The 24,147-nt window shown below is 42.5% G+C and overlaps 1 protein-coding gene across 8 annotated transcripts in view; it reads left to right on the forward strand.

Annotated features, from left to right (window-relative positions):
- Nucleotides 1-24,147, forward strand: part of LOC133650755 (inositol 1,4,5-trisphosphate receptor type 1) — a 212,214-nt gene that overhangs the window by 7,979 nt on the left and 180,088 nt on the right. For all 8 annotated transcript variants that reach the window (XR_009826296.1, XM_062048369.1, XM_062048382.1 and 5 more), the window contains exon 3: nucleotides 13,364-13,434. Coding sequence is in view for 7 of the 8 variants with exons in the window: in XM_062048369.1 (XP_061904353.1) it covers nucleotides 13,364-13,434 (71 nt within the window). In the remaining variant the exon portion in view is untranslated. The remainder of the gene's footprint in view (nucleotides 1-13,363; nucleotides 13,435-24,147) is intronic.

Here is a 24,147-nt window from a genome sequence, read left to right on the forward strand (position 1 = left end):
AGCAATATTTTAGTTTTACTGAGGTTTTAAGATACCGGGTAGTCTGTTTTTGTCAAACCAGCTTTTTAATTTGTTCATTTCTTCTGTTATTATTTGTATTAGCTTGTAATACCAACTTTAAGTCTTTTGTAACTTTACAAATGTCATTTATATAAAGATTGGACAGTTTTGGTCCCAGTAATGATCCCTGTGGTACTCCACAGAATATATTTAGTGTTGTAGACATTTGTTCTAGCTTCACATGTTGTTACTTATTGGTTAAGTAGCTTCTAATCCAGTTCAAGACCAACCCTCTGATGTCACAGCGTTGTAATTTTTAATTACAATATTGTGATTAATTGCGTCAAATGCTTTAGTTAGATCCATACACATTGCTGCTGCATACTGTTTACCATCTATTACATTGGTAATTTTCTCTGTTATTTCGATTGAAGCTAGGGCTGGGCAATATGGCCTTTTTTTAATATCTCAATATTTTTAGGCCATATCGCGATACACGATATACATCTCAATATTTTGCCTTAGCCTTGAATTAACACTTGATGCATATAATCACAGCAGTAAGATGATTCTATGTGTCTACATTAAAACATTCTTCTTCATACTTCATTAACATATGCTCATTTTAAACTTCCATGCAGAGAGGGAAATCACAACTAAGTCAATTTACCAAAACTGTATTTATTAAACAGTTATTAAGCAGTGGCACAAACATTCATGTCATCTCAAAACAGAACGTGCAAGATTGTCAGAGACATTTTAAAACAAGCTATTAGTGCACTTTTGTGAATGATGTCACTAAGATGACAAATCAAAACAACACTAAATTAAAGTGCACTTTTTGTAGAGAACGCCACTACAATAGTTTAAAACAAATAAAGTGCACTTCTGTGCATGATGTCACACAAGATATTTCAATAACTGTCAAATAAAAATGAGCTGCATAATAGGAAATCAAATTGTGTACGTCCTTCGCTATGTGGTAGGTTCCGGTGGACGTTATCTCCTTATGTCGTGGACTATTTTTTCCATACGGTGTTGATGTGGAAATGGTTGCCTCGGCATTTTGTTGGTGTGGCACCGAACGGAGACATTGACATGCGGAGTTTCAAGCACTCTTCATTCTCTAGCGGGTGACTTTTCAAATGATGCTACATATTAGCAGTAATGCTACTTTTTGTAGCAACGCTTTCGCCCCACACTTGACAAATTACGTTTGTCTGTTCGACATATTCCCACTTGAAGCCAAACCACCGCCAGACGATGGACCCCGTGCTGTTTTTCTTAGTAATTAATTTTTCCTTCATTTGTTACCAGATTCGCACCTTCTTTCTCTCGTATAACCACTCGCACCACAGCTAACGTTACCCATGCCGCTACCTCTCTGCTCCGCGAGGGCGTATACGTATGTGACGTATGTAAGAAGGTGCGCTTGTTTATGTCTCTGTGAGAAGGAGAGAAAAGAAAGAGTGAGAAACGCCTGTAGTGTAATGCCTGCAGCTAAAAGCAACTGTGTGAGAACGTATACTCGAATATCACGATATAGTAATTGTCTATATCCCACAGAGACAAACCCGCGATATATCGAGTATATCGATATATCGGCCAGCCCTAATTGAAGCCATCAAAGTTGAAATATTACCTCTGTATTCATATTGGTTCTCAGTGAATATTCTATATTTCTTTATGAAACTCTCCAATCTGTTATTGAACAGTTGTGATTTTAGAAAAATTGTGGAAGTAAAGAAACAGGTCTATAATTTGTAAATTGGTATTTGTCTCCAGTCTTATAAATTGTAGTGTTTAAAAAGTTCCACAACTTCTCCCACACATGCAAGAGAGCATAAACTAAACTACCAGAAGATTTACTTGTCATTCACCACAAAATGTGTGAATAACTGAGTTTTCCCTCTTCACTTCATTTCTATAGCTTAAGAAAAACAAAAAAATTTGCGTTTTGAATGCATTTTTATTCATCCCAATGACTCAGTTTCTTTATTTTCTTTCTGCAGCGAACAATTGAAGACAATGTACAAAACAAAAATATGAAAAATAACATAACCCATTCAACTAATTAACTAATTAACTAACCCTAATTGGCACATGTAGGGCAGTATGCAAGTGCGCAACCTTTGCAGATATATTTCTTACACCTGCAGCACACGGTATGTGCTTTACAGTCCTTCTTTTGAGGGCAGAACTGACATCTCTTCCTCTTACTTGTCCTAGCTGGGGAAGTGGCTGTGGTAGCTGGATCCTCGGGTTGATCAGGAGCTCCTGCACTCTGAATAGCTTTTACAACTGCTGCTGAGGCTTCTGTGCGGGGCACATGCTTCCTTCTTTCAATGAGTGGAATTACAAGTGCCTTTCCCAGCTTCTCCAGGAACACCCTCCTCTTGTTCTGCTTACGAGACATCCAGGTCGGGTTGATCTCTCTCTAAATCACAAAGGCATTGTAGGAGGAAACATCAATGATGTTGTGGAAGATGACCAGGGGCCAGCGGGCAGTCATCCTTCTGCAGCTGTATGTTCCAATCACCTTATCTAGGTTGTCCACACCTCCCTTGTTGCGGTTATAGTCTAGGATGATGACTGGCTTCCTGTCCTCACGATCGCTAACGTCACCATCTGTGTGCAGTGTGCTCAGAAGCACTACATTGTCCCAGACCTCTCTTATGGCTGCAAGTTTGTCTGTCACATGTCTTGCTGGTCTTGACTCACCGTCATCAAATCGTATCAGTCTTGAGTAGGTGTGAAAGAGTTTGAGTGGCATTGTGGCTCGGAAAATTGGCCTTCCACTCTCTGCAGCCTCACCTCGGGACCTGTATACACCGGCTAAGATTAGCAGCGCTAAGTAGGCCTACAGGTCAGTCTCATCCATCTTTTTCCAGCTGTCTCCATATTTGCGTAAAACCCTCCAAATTTGTCATCTCCAGGATTATTTTTTCAATTGCTAGTGTGATAAGCAGGTAGAATGTAGAGACAATGTCATGGGCATGAGAAACGGCATACCTTGTGGGTCCTGGGGTCATCTTTATGATGTTTTGTTCTGCATGCCTGCCTTTATGGTCATATGCTGCTGAGGACCATGTTATTTTGCCATTTTTCTTCTTTCAGCTTCAGGGTTTTCTTCTTCTGAAGATGATTCATCATGCTCTGGATTGTATTCCTCCCCATTTTCTTCTTCTAATACATCCTCCACTTCCTCTTCTGAATCATTGTCTTGCTGGACATCTGAAAAAATCAGCTCTAGAGCCTCTTCAGCGGTATAACGCACACTCATGGCTTTAGCACAGACAGAATTCGGGGCCCTGTGATCTGCAGCATCTTTATAATCTCTGGAAATCCACAGAAAAAGAGCTCTGCTACTGATGGACTATAACAACTAAAACATTGTAACATTCTGTGGTGTATAAATAACTCTGTGACTTTGATTTCAACACTTTGTGACTCACGGGTCATTTTGACCCGAAGACCACCTTTGTACATTTTTTTGTACAGCTTACATGGAAATGTGAATAAAATCAACATTTCACTTTTTCTACTGTTGGTGCCAATCTAGGAAAAGTCATAACATTTCAAGTTAAAAAAATATCGTTTAGCGGATTTTTTGGGGGTTTTTAACACAGTGGCGGGTCAAAATGACCCGAGGACAACAGGAGGGTTGAACCCAGTTTGTACGAATAACACATTAACAATGTATGATAACACTGTCAAAAGTGATCATTGTAACTACAACTTGTTAAGAGAAATTGATAATATGTTATGTGTCATATTGAAACTGTATACATGTTAAAAAAACAACTTCAACCAAACATCGAAGTATGCTGGTAATCGGTTGCTCCTCAGACACATGCTCAGACTTGCCAAATTCTGCTGTTTTTGGTTGCAAACAAAATACTGTAACTTTTGCCCTGCTGTTAAATACATGATGAGTAGATGCTTGATCAACAATCACTATCTTAAAAGAAGCAAAAAGAACATCCACAGCCGTCTTAGCATGCATACAAGGCAGTTCTCCCCCATTGTATTTCCACCCCCTGTTTTTCCTGCACTCATCAGTCACAATGCGTTTAAGGACTCTCAGACTGTCAGAAAAATGTAACTCTTCAATGCGGGTGTTGCCCCATGTGGAGGAGTTCAAGTGCCTCGGAGTCTTGTTCACGAGTGAGGGAAGAGTGGATAGTGAGATCGACAGGCGGATCGGTGCGGCGTCTTCAGTAATGCGGACGCTGTATCGATCCGTTGTGGTGAAGAAGGAGCTGAGCCGGAAGGCAAAGCTTCCAATTTACCGGTCGATCTATGTTCCCATCCTCACCTACGGCCATGAGCTTTGGGTTATGACTGAAAGGACAAGATCACGGGTACAGCCGGCCGAAATGAGTTTGCTCCGCCGGGTGGCGGGGCTCTCCCTTAGAGATAGGGTGAGAAGCTCTGTCATCCGGGAGGAGCTCAAAGTAAAGCTGCTGCTCCTCCACATCGAGAGGAGCCAGATGAGGTGGTTCGGGTATCTGGTCAGGATGCCACCTAGGGAGGTCTTTAGGGCACGTCCAACCGGTAGGAGGCAACGGGGAAGACCCAGGACACGTTGGGAAGACTATGTCTCCCGGCTGGCCTGGGAACGCCTCGGGATCCCCCGGGAGAAGCTGGACGAAGTGGCTGGGAAGAGGGAACTCTGGGCTTCTCTGCGTAGGCTGCTGCCCACGCGACCCAACCTCGGATAAGCAAAAGAAGATGAATGGATGGATGGATGGATGCGGGTATTTAAAAAAAATGCAGATTTCCTCCACAACAGTCTCAACAAAAAGTCCATCGCCACAAGTAAAGATTTTAAAAAAAATTCTGTCCACATAAAAACTCATTCACTGGCTGTTATCACTAGCTGTTTTACTTTAAAATTAGCGCACACTTACACAGAGTCCAGGAGACATTTTTTTGGAGTGGGCAGGGGTGGATTGGGTGGTGTTCAATTCCTCAGTAATCCTGTTCATCTTGCAATCAAAAGTGTGCTCTGAATTTTGGCCCATTGTACGAATGAGTTTGATACCCCTGCTTTAAAGGGGTCATATTATGATTTTTTTCAAAATCTAAAACAGTTCCTTTTTCTCTACATAACATGTAATGGTGGTTCTTTGGTCATAATTTTGCATGGATTATGTTTTACAGACTGTTTTTAAGCCACTTTCTCTGTCTCTGTCTGTCTCTTCAGAATGCGTCGTTTTGTGGCCGGTTTTATTTACGTGCCTCCACTTCGACTGTGTCTTCTTACCACCAGCCATGTTGTAGTTTTCAGCGCATCCATATGGAGTCTACTGACAAATTTTTGTTAGAACTATACGATACTTTGTATTAGAAATGGCAACAGCGGAGGATTTTAGCATGCATGTGTGAGCCAGTCTGCCCCACAACAAGAGGATAGAGAAAAATAAGCAACATTTTGACTACAGTGCGCACTACTGTACGATGGCGTATTCGTGCAGAGCACTTTGGGTTGATTTGTACCACATATGGATAATTCGCTGATGTCACTGGCAGGTAAAACGTCACAGGTTGTGCAAATTCCAATCGTTTGGGGGAAGTATGAAGGAAGGCAAGATTGTTTTAAGAATACTGTATTTCCAGCATGGCAGCACGGTGAAACAAGGGTTAGTACGTGTGGCTCACTATACAAAGGTCCCAGGTTCGATCCTGTGCTCGGGATCTTTATGTTTGGAGTTTGCATGTTCTCCCCGTGACTGCGCGGGATCCCTTCGGGTACTCCGGCTTCCTCCCACCTCCAAAGACATGCACCTGGGGATAGGTTGATTGGCAACACTAAAATTCCCCTAGTGTGTGAATGTGAGTGTGAATGTCTGTCTATCTGTGTTGGCCCTGTGATGAGGTGGCGACTTGTTCAGGGTGTACCCCGCCTTCTGCCCATGTGCAGCTGAGATACTTTCCAGCACCCCTCGCGATTCCAAAAGGGACAAGCGGTAGAAAATGGATGGTTGGATGGATGTATGTATTTCCGCCATGCTTTCATGGTTACATTTTGAATTTTCGGGACATTTGCAGATCCCAATTACACAAAAACTGGTACCAATAGGTAAAAAAGTTGGTTTTGCATAATAGGGCCCCTTAAAAACCTTCTGTAGTTGAACCTTTAATGGTAGATAACATTTAATTCAGAGAATTGCCTATATAAATGTAATTTTAATTAGGGCTGCAACAACTAATTGATTAAAACAAATAAAATCGTTTATAAAAATAGTTGCCAATTAATTTAGTCATCGATTCGTTGGATCTATGCTATGCGCATGCGCAGAGGCAATTTTTTTTAACATTTAAAAAAAATATATATATATTTTTTTATAAACCTTTATTTATAAACTGCAACATGTACAAACAGCTGAGAAACAATAATCAAAATAAGTATGGTGCCAGTATGCTGTTTTTTTTCCAATAAAATACTGGAAAGAATAGAAATGTAGTTTGTCTCTTTTATCCGATTATTAATCGATTAATAATCGACAGATTAATCGATTATCAAATTAATCGTTAGTTGCAGCCCTAATTTTGATTGACGCTGTGTATACAACAAGGCAGCGAAAAACATGTCATCAGCAATTATAACGTAACTAATTTTATTATATCAAATTAATTTAGTTAGCGACTAATTAACACATTTCCTCAAATTGTTATGAAAGCAGGCCACTTTGTATGATTCCTGACAGATGTGATTTCTAAATTTTTCTTTAGTTTTCTTAATGTTGTGATGTAGGGCATTTTTCAGCTTTTTACATAATTACTCATTGAACTAACTGGGCATACAGTAAATCATAATGACTAAATGAAAATGCACGTTAAGGAAATAAAATAACTTCAAGGGTTCACATCATAATTTTTTTCTACATCTAAAACACTTCCTCGTGGTCTACATAACATGTAATGGTGCTTCTTTGGTCAAAATCTTGTATAGATTATGTTTGTCAGACCATCTTCAAGTCGCTTTTTGACCGTCTCTTCAGGATGCGCTGTTTTGTGGTCTTATTTACATGCCTCCACTTCAACTGTGTCTTCTCCTCCAATGTTGTGTTTTTTATTGTTTTCAAATAGTGTCTACTGACGGATATAAATTGGAACTAAATGCTACTTTGTATTAGAAATGGCAACAGCGGAGGATGCATGTGCATGTACGAGACAGTTTGTCCCAAAACAAGAAAGAAAAAATGAAGGAACTTATTGACTACAGTGTCGACTCGCACAAAGCACTTTAGGTGAATCTCTACCATACATGGAGATATATATGTCACAAAGGAAAACATATCACAAACAGGGCAAATTCCAAACGTTTGGAGGAAGTATGAAGGAAGGAAGGATTGTTTTTTTGAATATCTACGCCATGTCTTCATGGTTTGATTTCCAAATTTTCAGGACTTATGCAGATCCCAAATACACAAAAATAGGAACCAATAGGTAAGAAAATTTGTTTTGCATAATGGGTCCCCTTTAAGATAAATAAATACAGATGTCCGCTAACGTTTTGCAACTCAACGCTAAAAAAACGGAAATGCTGATTATCGGTCCTGCTAGACACTGACACCTATTTAATAATACCACCTTAACATTTGACAACCAAACAATTACACAAGGCCACTCGGTAAAGAATCTAGGTATTATATTTGACCCAACTCTCTCGTTTGAGTCACACATTAAAGGCCTACTGAAATGATTTTTTTTTATTTAAACGGGAATAGCAGATCCATTCTATGTGTCATACTTGATCATTTCGCGATATTGCCATATTTTTGCTGAAAGGATTTAGTAGAGAAAATCGACGATAAAGTTCGCAACTTTTGCTCGCTGATAAAAAAAAGCCTTGCCTGTACCGGAAGTAACGTGACGTCACAGGAGCTAGTATTCCTCACAATTCCCCATTGTTTACAATGGAGCGAGAGAGATTCGGACCGAGAAAGTGATGATTACCCCATTAATTTGAGCGAGGATGAAAGATTCGTAGATGAGGAACGTTACAGTGAACGACTTGAGAGGCAGTGATGGACGTATCTTTTTTCGCTCTGACCGTAACTTATGTACAAGCTGGCTCATTGGATTCCACACTCTCCTTTTTATATTGTGGATCACGGATTTGTATTTTAAACCAACTCGGATACTATATCCTCTTGAAAATGAGAGTCGAGAACGCGAAATGGACATTCAGTGCCTTTTATCTCCATGACAATACATCGGCGAAATGCTTTAGCTACGAGCTAACGTGATAGCATCGTGCTTTAACTGCATATAGAAACAAAAAAAATAAACCCCTGACCCGGAAGGATGGATAGAAAATCAACAATACTATTAAACCGTGGACATGTAAATACACGGTTAATGCTTTCCAGGCTGGCGAAGGTTAACAATGCTGTGACAAAATGGAGGTAGCTAGCAGACTTAACGCCTTTTTCACCAGCATAGCTGCAACTCTTGTCAACAAGCTGTCCCACCACTCTGGTCGCTTTGGTGTAGAACACATTAAAGCCTTCTACAGAAAGCTAGGAGTATCCAACAATGATTTCAAATTAGAAATGGTCACAGCTGATGAGGTGTTTAAAAAATTGAGCGCGCTCCACCCTAACAAGGCCACCGGCCTTGATAATATTCCCTCCAGATTCCTCAGGGACTCTGCCTCCATCATTGCCCCGATCATCACGCACATAATAAACCTATCAATTACACAAGGCCAAGTACCAAAAGATTTTAAGATAGCAAGAGTTACTCCCCTCTTTAAAAAAGGAAGCAAATTGGAACCTGGCAACTACCGACCTGTTTCTATTCTCAGCTCCATTTCGAAAGTAATGGAGAAAATAGTTTATGAACAGGTCGATAGTTACCTTGCCACTAATAAACTCATGTACAAATTCCAATCCGGCTTCAGAACTAACCACTCCACTGACACATGCCTTCTCTATCTGACCGACCACATCAAACATGAGGTGGACGCGGGCAAATACTGCGGCATGGTCATGCTGGACCTTCAGAAGGCCTTTGACACCGTTAACCACGCTATACTGTTGGATAAGCTCAGAGCAATCGGATTTAACAAAACCTCTTGGAGCTGGATGCAGTCTTACTTGGAGGGGAGGGAGCAGGTGTTAGAGGTGAACGGCACCGTGTCCCCCCCCCCTCTCGGTGAGCTGTGGAGTCCCCCAAGGTAGTATATTGGGACCTTTACTGTTCCTAATATACATAAACGACATGTCATCGGCATGTGACTGTGAATTGTTTTTGTTTGCGGATGACTCTGCCCTGCTGGTATCCGGCAAGGACAAGTCACAGGTGGAGAAAATCCTCAGTGCTGAGCTCTGTAGAACTTGCACCTGGCTCGCTGACAACAAGCTATCCATCCACTTGGGTAAAACAGAATCCATCCTGTTTGGGTCCCACATCAAACTTAAGAGAGTCAATCACTTCACCATAAAAGTAGGTGACAGTGTCATCACCAGGAAAGATGAGGTCACCTACCTAGGTTCCATTCTAGAGGCTAACCTTTCCTGTGATAAAATGGCAACCAAGGTAATCAAAAAGGTTAACCAACGAACGAGATTTCTCTACAGAATTTCCTCTCTGGTCAACAAAAGCACCTTGAGGATTCTGGCGGGAACTCTCGTTCAACCCTTTTTCGATTACGCATGCACCTCCTGGTACCCTAGCACCTCCAAAACCCTCAAATCTAAACTCCAAACATCTCAGAACAAGCTAGTCAGGTTACTTCTAGACCTCCACCCCAGATCCCACCTCACTCCTACCCACTTCTCTAAAGTGGGCTGGCTCAAGGTGGAGGACAGAGTTAAACAACTTGCACTGAGCCTAGTCTATAAAATCCGCTACACCTCCCTGATACCGAAGTACATGTCAAACTACTTCCTTAACGTAAATGACCGCCATAACCACAACACCAGGGTGTGCTCCACTAACCACGTTAAACCCAGATTCCGAACTAACAAAGGTCTTAACTCATTCTCTTTCTATGCCACATCAATGTGGAATGCGCTCCCAACAGGTATAAAAGAAAGGGCATCTCTATCCTCCTTCAAAACCGCTATAAAAGTTCACCTCCAGGCAGCTACAACCCTAAACTAACACCCTCCCCGGATTGCTAATAATCAAATGTAAACAATCAAATGCAGATTCTTTTTCTTATGCCTTCTGATCTCTCTCTCTCTCTCTCTCTCTCTCTCTCTCTCTCTCTCTCTCTCTCTCGCTCTCTCTCTCTCTCTCTCTCTCCCTCTCTCTCTATGTCCACTACTTGATGTCCATATCCCCACCCACCCCCCCACCCCACCCCCCCTCCACACTCCTGATTGTAAATAATGTAAATAATTCAATGTGATTATCTTGTGTGATGACTGTATTATGATGATAGTATATATGATAGTATATATCTGTATCATGAATCAATTTAAGTGGACCCCGACTTAAACAAGTTGAAAAACTTATTCGGGTGTTACCATTTAGTGGTCAATTGTACGGAATATGTACTTCACTGTGCAACCTACTAATAAAAGTCTCAATCAATCAATCAATCAAAATGCTAACGACGCCATTGAAGCTAACTTAGCAACCAGACCTCACAGAACTATGTACTCTCTCCTTTTTCTATTGTGAATCACGGATTTGTATTTTAAACCACCTCGGATACTATATCCTCTTGAAAATGAGAGTCGAGCACGCGAAATGGACATTTAAAGTGACTTTTATCTCCAAGACAATACATCGGTGACACACTTAGCTACTGAGCTAGCACGATAGCATCGTTCTCAAATGAAGATAGAAACAAAATAAATAAACCTCTGACTGGAAGGATGGATAGAAAATCAACAATACTATTAAACCGTGGACATGTAAATACACGGTTAATGATTTCCAGGCTGGCGAAGGTTAACAATGCTGTGCTAACGATGCCATTGAAGCTAACTTAGCAACCAGACCTCACAGAACTATGTACTCTCTCCTTTTTCTATTGTGAATCACGGATTTGTATTTTAAACCACCTCGGATACTATATCCTCCTGAAAATGAGAGTCGAGCACGCAAAATGGACATTTAAAGTGACTTTTATCTCCAAGACAATACATCGGTGACACACTTAGCTACTGAGCTAGCGCGATAGCATCGTTCTCAAATGAAGATAGAAACAAAATAAATAAACCTCTGACTGGAAGGATAGATAGAAAATCAACAATACTATTAAACCGTGGACATGTAAATACACGGTTAATGATTTCCAGGCTGGCGAAGGTTAACAATGCTGTGCTAACGACGCCATTGAAGCTAACTTAGCAACCAGACCTCACAGAACTATGTTCTCTCTCCTTTTTCTATTGTGAATCACGGATTTGTATTTTAAACCACCTCGGATACTATATCCTCTTGAAAATGAGAGTCGAGCACGCGAAATGGACATTTAAAGTGACTTATCTCCAAGACAATACATCGGTGACACACTTAGCTACTGAGCTAGCGCGTAGCATCGTTCTCAAATGAAGATAGAAACCCATCAACAGCCGTGCTCACCTGCATTCCAGCGATCAACGGCACGACGAAGGACTTCATCCGTGGGTTTGGCGGCAAGCATCGGCTAGGCGTAGTAAGTAGTCCTTGTTGTGTTGCTGTAAGTATTGTAATGCCCCGCAGTGGAGAAGGAGTCACACAGACGAGGAAGCGCTGCTCAATCGCTTTATTAAAAAGCGGTAACTGGTTGTAGTTCAAAAAGTAACGCACACACATACACGAGCTGCTGTTAGCCAAAACTCACGCTCACACACACAAGTTCTCCGCCAACTCACTCGCGCATGCGCGTTCCCCAAACCCTTAAAGACAGTACACTAATGCAAATATCACAGATATTATAGTATTGTACTTAGCCGCTAAGACACCGATCGATCCCACCTACAACGTTTTTCTTTGCAGTCTCCATTGTTCATTAAACAAATTGCAAAAGATTCACCAACACAGATGTCCAGAATAATGTGGAATTTTGTCGAAGAAAACAAGAGGCTTTTCTATCGGGTCCGATGGGGTCCAACCACTTCCGTTGCTTTTGTGACGTCACGCGCATAAATCATATCCAAAGGAGTTTTTCAACCGGAAGTGTGGCGGGAATTTTAAAATTGCACTTTATAATTTAACCCGGCCGTATTGGCATGTGTTGCAATGTTAAGATTTCATCATTGATATATAAACTATCAGACTGCGTGGTTGGTAGTAGTGGCTTTCAGTAGGCCTTTAAGAGTGTTACTAAACCAGCCTTCTTTCATCTCCATAATATCGCTAAAATTCGTACCATTTTGTCCGACAGCGACACAGATCATTATTCATGCGTTCGTTACATCTCATCTCGATTACTGTAACGTATTATTTTCGGGCCTCCCTATGTCTAACATTAAAAGATTACAGTTGGTACAAAATGCAGCTGCTAGACTTTTGACAAGAACAAGAAAGTTTGATCATATTACGCCTATACTGGCTCACCTGCACTGGCTTCCTGTGCACTTAAGATGCGACTTTAAGGTTTTACTATTTACCTATAAAATACTAAACGGTCTAGCTCCATCCTATCTTGATAATTGTATTGTACCATATGTCCTGGCAAGAAATCTGTGTTGAAAGAACTCCAGCTTATTAGTGATTCCCAGAGCCCCAAAAAAGTCTGGGGGCTATAGAGCGTTTTCTATTCGGGCTCCAGTCCCCTGGAATGCCCTACCGGTAACAGTTAGAGATGCTACCTCAGTAGAAGCATTTAAGTCCCATCTTAAAATTCATTTGTATACTCTAGCCTTTAAATAGACCCCTCTTTTAGACCAGTATATCTGCCGTCTCTTTTCTGCTCTGCCCCCCTCTCCTGCGTGGAGAAGAGGGGCACAGTTTAGGTGACCACAGATGAACCGCTAGCTCATGATGATCCCCCGCTGGCCCTACTATGGACTGGATTCTCACACTATTAACTAGATCCACTCGACATCCATTGCACCGGTCGCACAGGGGGTGGGGTCCCCACATCTGCGGTCGCCTCCAAGGTTTCTCATTGTATCCCATTGGGTTGAGTTTTTTCTTGCCCTGATGTGGGATCTGAGCCGAGAATGTCGTTGTGGCTTGTACAGCCCTTTGAGACACTCGTGATTTAGGGCTATATAAATAAACTTTGATTGCTTGATTGATTGATACAGTGAGTTCAACGTGCAATGAACGCAAACATTACCTGCAGTTGTATGTCATTCACAAACCCATCAGTAGAGTTGAGTCATAAGTGATGTATTCCTAAAATGCCTCACAATAGTTTACTGGTGAAACACTAAACAGTGGTGCATTGTGCTTCAATCTACAGCTTGGTGGATGACCGCTGTGTGGTTCAGCCTGACGCGGGTGACCTCAACAACCCTCCAAAGAAGTTCAGAGGTAAGAGGCGCAAGGATTGTCCTCCTGCTGCCTGCCATCATATTTGCTAACTGCTGTGTGTTTATACTGAGATGTCTTTGAGAGACACTGCTCCATGTGTTGTGCTGCGTTTCTTTGGCGACGGCCACAATATCTCTGCTCACCGGACTTCAAACAGGGATGGCTTTGACAACGTTAATGATCTGTGTGAGAGTTTGTGTGTGTGTGTGTGTGTGCGTGTGTGTGTGTGTGTGTGTGTGGGGGGGGGGGGGTAGTCTTGCATTGATGCATTCGCTTCATCAGTGAAGGTAGACACAGATGGTGAAACATCACTGATGTTAATCAAGACCGCTCTCTTGGAAACCTGCTTTCCAAATAAAAAGCCTTTTTGTGAATGCCCTATTAATAGCCTCCATACAGGAAGTAGAACTTGTGACCCTTGGTTCTCAGACTGGAGGCTGCACACAAAGTATCTGATCCTGTACCGGTTCTGACAGTTCTTCACTGTCATCGGTTTGCAAACAAGCAATTTTCAAATATGTCCCTAAGATTGCTGAGAAATATTGTTTGATAGATGTAGAAGACTAATGTTCAGATCAAAGCATTTGATACAACTGAACTAGCTAATTTAGACTGCCACGTTCACACTTGTGGTTTGGTGCTCTGCTCCAGACCAAAAATAAAAATATATACTTGGTGTGCATTTTGGTGTGGTTGGCTTAGTGTTCATGCTGATATTTCTGAAATTGTCCAGGGTGTACCCCGCCTTTCGCCCGAATGCAGCTGGGATAGGCTCCAGCACCCCCCACGACCCCGAGAGGGACAAGCGGTAGAAAATGAATGGATGGATGGACCAAAGGCAGTGTAGGGAAAAACATATGCATCAAGTAAGGACTTGATTGGATAGTTTCTATGACATATTATGTGGCATACTGTAGCTCAGATATTCCAAAATAAACCAAAATGCCCTTTACCGCTTTATATTGTAAATGCCTAGATTTCACAAAAATCTTCTATAAAATACAGAGCAGAGCAGAGCAGAGCAGAGAGACAGCACTTCCAACCCATTTTCTTGGGGTATCAAGTACAGTATCTATTATCAGGCCGATATGAGGAATTTTGACGTGAAATCGATAAATCCGACATCATCGGTAGGTTGGAGTTCAAATCCCAGCCGAGTCATACCAAAGACTATAAAAATGGGACCCATAACCTCCCTGCTTGGCACTCAGCAACAAAGGGTTGGAGTTGGGGGTTAAATCACCAAAATGATTCCCGGGCGCGGCACCGCTGCTGCCCACTGCTCCCCAAGGGGATGGGACAAATGCAGAGGACAAATTTCACCACATCTAGTGTGTGTGTGTGACAATCATTGGTACTTTAATCTTTAATCTTAATTAAAAAATAGGTCTGATAACCGATTTTTAAAAAATGCTCCAATGGTGTGACTGTGTACTGTGCAGTAGGAGCGTTAGGGTGAGCACTCCTTTTCTCTCGCTCTAACCTTGTGTAAACGTCCCCTGAGCGAATTGTAAAAAAAAATGGTGTTGGTCGTGTGGACTTCTCTTCGCTGTTTCAGCGGAAGATGTTTTGTATGCTATTTACACCAAATGCTCCGCGAACATTTTGTGAAGAGAGAAAAACGTCACGCTTCAACACATAAACCCTTATCAACCACATGAAACGCCAGCAATGTGAAGACGCCTGCTGCTAAAGGAGCCTCCCCAAACCAGCCGCAAAAAAGATATGAACAAACTACAGTTAAATCTAAATGTAAATATATATATATATCCTAGGAGCTATGTTGTCCGGGGGCTTCCATGCCCCCTGGTAGGGTCTCCCAAGACAAACAGGTCCTAGGTGAGGGATCAGACAAAGAGCAGCTCGAAGACTTCTATGGAAATACAAGAACCGAGACTCAGATTTCCCTCGCCCGGACGCGGGTCACCGGGGCCCCCCTCTGGAGCCAGGCCCGGAGTTGGGGCACGACGGCGAGCGCCTGGTGGCCGGGCCTGTCCCCATGGGGCCCGGCCGGGCACAGCCCGAAGAGGCAACGTGGGTCCCCCCTCCAATGGGCTCACCACCCATAGCAGGGGCCATAGAGGTCGGGTGCAATGTGAGCTGGGCGGCAGCCGAAGGCAGGGCACTTGGCGGTCCGATCCTCGGCTACAGAAGCTAGCTCTTGGGACGTGGAACGTCACCTCGCTGGGGGGGAAGGAGCCTGAGCTAGTGCGCGAGGTGGAGAAGTTCAGGCTAGATATAGTCGGACTCACTTCGACGCACAGCAAGGGCTCCGGAACCAGTTCTCTCGAGAGGAGATGGACTCACTTCCACTCTGGCGTTGCCGGCAGTGAGAGGCGACGGGCTGGGGTGGCAATTCTTGTTGCCCCCCGGCTCAGAACCTGCATGTTGGAGTTCAACCCCATGGACGAGAGGGTAGCTTCCCTCCGCCTTCGGGTGGGGGGACGGGTCCTGACTGTTGTTTGCGCTTACGCGCCAAACAGCAGCTCCGAGTACCCACCCTTTTTGGATTCACTCGAGGGAGTACTTGAGGGTGCTCCCCCGGGTGATTCCCTCATTCTACTGGGGGACTTCAACGCTCATATTAGCAACGACAGTGAAACCTGGAGAGGCGTGATTGGTAAGAATGGCCGCCCGGATCTGAACCCGAGTGGTGTTTTTTTATTGGAGTTTTGTGCCCGTCACGGATTGTCCATAACGAACACCATGTTCAAGCATAAGGGTGTCCATTTGTGCACTTGGCACCAGGACACCCTGGGCCGCAGTTCCATGATCGACTTTGTAGTTGTGTCATCGGATTTGTGGCCTCATGTTTTGGACACTCGGGTAAAGAGAGGGGCGGAGCTTTCTACCGATCACCACCTGGTGGTGAGTTGGCTGCGATGGTGGGGGAGGATGCCGGACAGACCTGGCAGGCCCAAACGCATTGTGAGGGTTTGCTGGGAACGTCTGGCAGAGTCTCCTGTCAGAGAGAGTTTCAATTCCCACCTCCGGAAGAACTTTGAACATGTCACGAGGGAGGTGCTGGACATTGAGTCCGAGTGGACCATGTTCCGCACCTCTATTGTCGAGGCGGCTGATTGGAGCTGTGGCCGCAAGGTAGTTGGTGCCTGTCGTGGCGGCAATCCTAGAACCCGTTGGTGGACAACGGCGGTGAGGGATGCCGTCAAGCTGAAGAAGGAGTCCTATCGGGTTCTTTTGGCTCATAGGACTCCTGAGGCAGCGGACAGGTACCGACAGGCCAAGCGGTGTGCGGCTTCAGTGGTCGCGGAGGCAAAAACTCGGACATGGGAGGAGTTCGGGGAAGCCATGGAAAACGACTTCCGGACGGCTTCGAAGCGATTCTGGACCACCATCCGCCGCCTCAGGAAGGGGAAGCAGTGCACTATCAACACCGTGTATGGTGAAGATGGTGTTCTGCTGACCTCGACTGCGGATGTTGTGGATCGGTAGAGGGAATACTTCGAAGACCTCCTCAATCCCACCAACACGTCTTCCTATGAGGAAGCAGTGCCTGGGGAATCTGTGGTGGGCTCTCCTATTTCTGGGGCGGAAGTTGCTGAGGTAGTTAAAAATCTCCTCGGTGGCAAGGCCCCGGGGGTGGATGAGATCCGCCCGGAGTTCCTTAAGGCTCTGGATGCTGTCGGGCTGTCTTGGTTGACAAGACTCTGCAGCATCGCGTGGACATCGGGGGCGGTACATCTGGATTGGCAGACCGGGGTGGTGGTTCCTCTCTTTAAGAAGGGGAACCGGAGGGTGTGTTCTAACTATCGTGGGATCACACTCCTCAGCCTTCCCGGTAAGGTCTATTCAGGTGTGCTGGAGAGGAGGCTACGCCGGATAGTCGAACCTCGGATTCAGGAGGAACAGTGTGGTTTTCGTCCTGGTCGTGGAACTGTGGACCAGCTCTATACTCTCGGCAGGGTCCTTGAGGGTGCATGGGTGTTTGCCCAACCAGTCTACATGTGTTTTGTGGACTTGGAGAAGGCATTCGACCGTGTCCCTCGGGAAGTCCTGTGGGGAGTGCTCAGAGAGTATGGGGTATCGGACTGTCTGATTGTGGCGGTCCGCTCCCTGTATGATCAGTGTCAGAGCTTGGTCCGCATTGCCGGCAGTAAGTCGGACACGTTTCCAGTGAGGGTTGGACTCCGCCAAGGCTGCCCTTTGTCACCGATTCTGTTCATAACTTTCATGGACAGAATTTCTAGGCGCAGTCAAGGCGTTGAGGGGATCCGGTTTGGTGGCTGCAGGATTAGGTCTCTGCTTTTTGCAGATGATGTGGTCCTGATGGCTTCATCTGGCCAGGATCTTCAGCTCTCACTGGATCGGTTCGCAGCTGAGTGTGAAGCGACTGGGATGAGAATCAGCACCTCCAAGTCCGAGTCCATGGTTCTCGTCCGGAAAAGGGTGGAGTGCCATCTCTGGGTTGGGGAGGAGATCTTGCCCCAAGTGGAGGAGTTCAAGTACCTCGGAGTCTTGTTCACGAGTGAGGGAAGAGTGGATCGTGAGATCGACAGGCGGATCGGTGCGGCGTCTTCAGTAATACGGACGCTGTATCGGTCTGTTGTGGTGAAGAAGGAGCTGAGCCGCAAGGCAAAGCTCTCAATCTACCGGTCGATCTACGTTCCCATCCTCACCTATGGTCATGAGCTTTGGGTTATGACCGAAAGGACAAGATCACGGGTACAAGCGGCCGAAATGAGTTTCCTCCGCCGGGTGGCGGGTCTCTCCCTTAGAGATAGGGTGAGAAGCTCTGTCATCCGGGAGGAGCTCAAAGTAAAGCCACTGCTCCTCCACATCGAGAGGAGCCAGATGAGGTGGTTCGGGCATCTGGTCAGGATGCCACCCGAACGCCTCCCTAGGGAGGTGTTTAGGGCACGTCTGACCGGTAAGAGGCCACGGGGAAGACCCAGGACACGTTGGGAAGACTATGTCTCCCGGTTGGCCTGGGAACGCCTCGGGATCCCCCGGGAAGAGCTGGACGAAGTGGCTGGGGAGAGGGAAGTCTGGGCTTCCCTGCTTAGGCTGCTGCCCCCGCGACCCGACCTCGGATAAGCGGAGGAAGATGGATGGATGGATATATATATATATATATATATATATATATATATTTATTTATTTATTTATTTTTTTTTTTAAATATATATATATATATATATATATTTCTTATATATATGTATGTATGTATGTATACTGTATATATACATATACATATAAAGGGCACAAATTTAACCATGGTCACTGTGGCAAGTGCCGCAACCGCCCTTGTCACTTGCCGTAATGCCCTAAAAGAATTGACCAGCATCCATGGCAAAACATGCCATTACCGTCCTTGACTTTTTACTTGTTAATGGACCAGGGATGTAACGGTAAACGGTATAATGATAATTCACAATAAAATTCCCGACGGTTACTTCACTTTTTAATTTCTGAAAAAAACATTTTTTATGAATACATTTTAGGCAACACAAAGTCAGGTGTATGGGCAGTAGCTTCGTTTGGCTTGGTAATCATGGCCAGGGGTCCCCAAACTACGGCCCGCGGGGCGGATACGGCCCCCCAGCGTCCAAAATCCGGCCCGCAGGAAGTCCCAAGTTAAAAAAAAAAAAAGTTTTTTTGTTTTTATTGTATTATTTATTTTTTTTAAATTTGTCCTTACTAGTCCATTTTCTACCATCTCCTAGCCACTCAGGCAAATCATATTGTCTAAAAATGCATTTTACCATCGATAACGTGACATGCAGCAAGTGCGCTCTTTAAGTATATCATGTCAGACACACTCGACATCCATTGCTTTCGGTTCCCCTGGAGGGGGGGGGGGGGGTTACCCACATATGCGGTCCTCTCCAAGGTTTCTCATAGTCATTCACACCTACGTCCCACTGAGGTGAGTTTTTCCTTGCCTGTATGTGGGCTCTGTACCGAGGATGTCGTTGTGGCTTGTGCAGCTCTTTGAGACACTTGTGATTTAGGGCTATATAAATAAACATTGATTGATTGAAGTCAATTAGTGCGCGAGGAATATATATGTATGAATACATATATATATATATATATATATATATATATATATATATATATATATATAATATATATATATATATATATATATATATATATATATATATATATATATATATATATATATAGACACATATAGACACATATACATATATACATATACATATATACATAGACATACATATACACACATTTACATATACGTATACATATATACACACACACACACACACACATTTACATAAAATATATATATATATATATATATATATATATATATATATATATATATATATATATATATATACACACTACCGTTCAAAAGTTTGGGGTCACATTGAAATGTCCTTATTTTTGAAGGAAAAGCACTGTACTTTTCAATGAAGGTAACTTCAAGCTAGTCTTAACTTTAAAGAAATACACTCTATACATTGCTAATGTGGTAAATGACTATTCTAGCTGCAAATGTCTGGTTTTTGGTGCAATATCTACGTAGGTGTATAGAGGCCCATTTCCAGCAACTATCACTCCAGTGTTCTAATGGTACAATGTGTTTGCTCATTGGCTCAGAAGGCTAATTGATGATTAGAAAACCCTTGTGCAATCATATTCACACATCTGAAAACAGTTTAGCTCGTTACAGAAGCTACAAAACTGACCTTCCTTTGAGCAGATTGAGTTTCTGGAGCATCACATTTGTGGGGTCAATTAAATGCTCAAAATGGCCAGAAAAAGAGAACTTTCATCTGAAACTCAAATTGTTTTAACCTAATTTAACCCCTGGAGTCAAAAAGTTTGGGGGCCCCTGATCATCGCGGATAAACTACACCGACTTTGCTCCGGAGATTTCCCCTCGGAGTAAACGGAGCCAAGCGCTTGGTTTTAACGTTATTTTCCCTCGCTTCCCGACGTGCGTTTAAAAGCACACTGCTGTGTTTAGATGACGACAGGTGTGGACAATATAGCAGCCAGACACACTTGTATCACACAATAAGTATACAGCAAAGAAGAAAACTATTTGATGTTGCTTTTATTTTCTCAATACATCGTCCATCAGCTGCTGTGACTGAGAGTTAATGACGTGAGGAAACATGCAGCAGGCGATGTGTCGGTAACGTTCTCACAACTTGTTTATAAAGTCTTTGGTTTGTTGACTGGGATGATCACTCGTCCTTTGTTTAACTGCAAACTGTATCAGTGTTCAAATAACATCAATACTAACTAAAATGTTTTGGCATTTCATCGAACTGAATGCAGGCTGTGAAGATTGTGTATGAGATGTGGGAGGTGTCACTCCTGTTTTTTTTGTTGGCCAGACTGTTGTACTGAACCACTAGGAGGCGTTGGAGAAGAACGAAGCTTGTTTATTAGACTTTATCTTCATTAGCCAAACTGCTTTGAGTTTTATATTGATATCAAAAAGTAAACACCATGGTTTTTTTTACATTACTTGTGTTTTTAAATGTCACTAAGGTATTACTTTAAAAAATATTCATGTGACAGAGCATTTTGTTAATATTTTATTGTGTAAAGTTACTTCGTATTCGACATAATGGATCTGTCCCTTATACAACATCTTCATGTACATTTAATGTACATAACTTAAAAAATAAATTAAAAAAGTACCTCCCTCCATCAAAATGTAAAAATAGAGATAAAGGCATCATGTAATTACAAAAAGCTGACAAGTTGATATTATTAATGAATTAAAAAAACTAATATTTGTCTTTAAATATATGGATAACGTTTATCAATCCAATCCAATCCAATCCACTTTATTTATATAGCACATTTACACAACAAGAATGTTTCCAAAGTGCTGCACAGCCATGTTAAAAACAATATTTAAAACAATATTAAAAACAATTTTATGCTGCACCAATGACTGAATAAAAACAAAAAATAAATGAATAGAAAACAAATATAAAAACAATATAACAAATAAATATGATTAAAAAACGATTTCAAAGGGTAAAACCAATTAAAACAGTAAAATAGAAATCAAAATTTATAAAAACACAGAGGACAACAGAGGACAGATGACCACACAACTCACGTAGTGTTAAAAGCCAAAGAATAAAAGTGGGTCTTAAGACGAGACTTAAAACACTCCACTGTGGAAGCAGTTTGAACATGGAGGGGCAGAGTGTTCCAGAGCTTAAGGCCGACCACAGAGAAGGCCCTGTCTCCCCTGGTTTTAAGTCTCGTCCTGGGCACCACGAGCTGGAGCTGGCTCTCAGATCTCAGAGCGCGCGCAGGAGTGTAAATTTGGATGAGGTCCGAGATATACTGAGGTGCCAGTCCATGTAAAGCTTTAAAAACAAACAGCAAGGTTTTAAAATCAATTCTAAAATGAACAGGGAGCCAGAGCAAACTCCGAAGAATTGGGGTTATATGTTTGCGTTTCCTGGCCCCTGTTAAAAGTCTTGCTGCCCCGTTCTGGACTAACTGCAACCTGGAGAGAGCTTTTTGGCTAATGCCAGCATAAACTGCATTGCAGTAGTCCAGGCGACTTGAACTAAAAGCATGCACAACTTGTTCAAAAAGGTTAAAAGATAAAAATGGTTTTACCTTTACTAAAAGACAAAGATGATAAAAACATGATTTTAAAACGCCATTTATCTATAGCCTTTTTTAATAGACATTACACATTACTGTACATGATGGTATTACGTTCACGCCCCAACACTGCTTTACCTAACAATCAATAATCATGATTTCAATATTGATAACAATACTCTTAATTATTAACTTGGCCATAATTGGCAGTCCTAGATCTCATACATGAACACTCTTTTTATCTATATGGACAAAAAGTGCAGTTATGTCTTATGGCCATCAGGTGCTATCTTTCAAAATTCTTACACTGGTTTTTATTTTTGAATCTCATATGTCCATAAAGTGCTATGTTGCAAAATGTTCACATTTATTTTTGTTATTTGTGTTATTGTTTTCTGCCATATTACTTTGTATTGTTTTTGTTGCTTTCATATGCACATTCCATTTCTACTTGAGGTTGATGAAACAGTGTTTTTATCTACAATAATGTTTCTCCTACAAAAGAAATCACTTTAAATGTGTTGGTTTTAAAAAAAAATAAAACTTGGTTAAAAGATTTCAGTATAAATATATAAAAAAAATGTTGAGCACATTTAAAAATGCCGCAATAATATTAATAACCTTGATAATTTTGGTCACAATAACTATGATAAGAAATGTTCATACCGTGACATCCCTATAATGAATAATTGTAATGTAATTGTTTCGTCAAATAAATTGATAAACACACCCCAACATGACTTTTTTTCTTACGTTTTCAACGGTTTAAGACATCGCATAATTAACGTTTATCGGTATATACAACTTGGGCACAGCCATTTTGAAAGTGTGTTTCAAAGGTTAACCGACAATGAGAACAGCCGAGTTGTTCCGAGACATACATTATTTGCATCAGGGTCTGAAAGGACGTCAGGTGTTAGGTGAATTTAGGTCAGATAACTCTCAAAATGCAGAGTAAGAAAGGAATCCAAAAAAGAAAACACAAACAATTACAGGCGGTTGGGAAAAAATTTAGCTAGCTACACAACTTCTTCAGGTAGGTTAATTTCATAGTTTAAATGGAGTGCTAAATTAGTCGATCGATTGCCCTCGAAACTCAGCAGTTCTAGACCTGTCAATATTGTTTATGTGCTGTAACCTGGATGTTTATTTTGATTCGTGGCTGTCAATGTGTGTAAACACCCCCCCGCCCCCCTTTTTTTTTTTTAACGGGCATGATGGCGCGTTGTCGTCACGTCGTGACATTGCTGATTTTACAAGCAGAGGAGTATGTTCGGTAGCGCACAATCACGGAGTAGTTACAAGCAGACACAGTGTGTAGACAAGACGCATTTTGGCTTAAAAACTAACTATAAAGATGAAGCTATAACACTGAAACGCCCTCAGGAAAAGGTGCTTTAAGATATGGCTATCTAGCTAGCGGCTAACGTCCAGCTACAGTCTGCACTGTTTTATATATATATATATTTTTTTTTATTTTTATTTTTATTTCCCTGAGGGAACACTCCTGAAGGAATCAATAAAGTACTATCTATCTATCGATATACACTGATTGTTACGTGGGGATAGGGATCGTAGGAGAATGCAACATAAAAGTGTATAAACTAAATGAGGTGTATATGTCATGATCCGTGGGCCGGATCATGTTTTTGTGTTTTCTGTTAGTTTTGGACTCCTTTTGTTATTGCTTGTGCACCTGTGAGTTTGTTTCGTCACCATGGTTACTTATTATTTTCACCTGCCACTTGTGTTCCCGACGCGCACCTGTTTGCCATCACTGACACTATTTAAACCTGCCTTTTTGTTCACTCGTCCTGTTCTCCTTGTTTGCGGTAAGCATCAGTCACGTTTTCTGTATTCTTGTTCCAGACTCTTGTGCTAGTGTTAGCCTTAGCTTCCCGTGCGTTCGGCACGCTTTTCTTTTGCTTGTTTTCTGTTTGGCTATGATTTATGTTAATTAAACCATCTCTTACCTTCACGTTTTTGTCCGGAGTGTTCGTGTTGCATTGGAGGAACGATCCCGCATAAATATGCGACCCCCACGTGACAGAAGGAGAACAGCATACAGTTCTTCCGCCACGAACTTCGAGAAGCTGGATTTAGGTATGTGGTTAGATTTGGAGGCAATGGAGG

The sequence above is a fragment of the Entelurus aequoreus genome, linkage group LG01 (assembly GCF_033978785.1).
Source record: "Entelurus aequoreus isolate RoL-2023_Sb linkage group LG01, RoL_Eaeq_v1.1, whole genome shotgun sequence".
Classification (NCBI taxonomy): Eukaryota; Metazoa; Chordata; class Actinopteri; order Syngnathiformes; family Syngnathidae; genus Entelurus; species Entelurus aequoreus.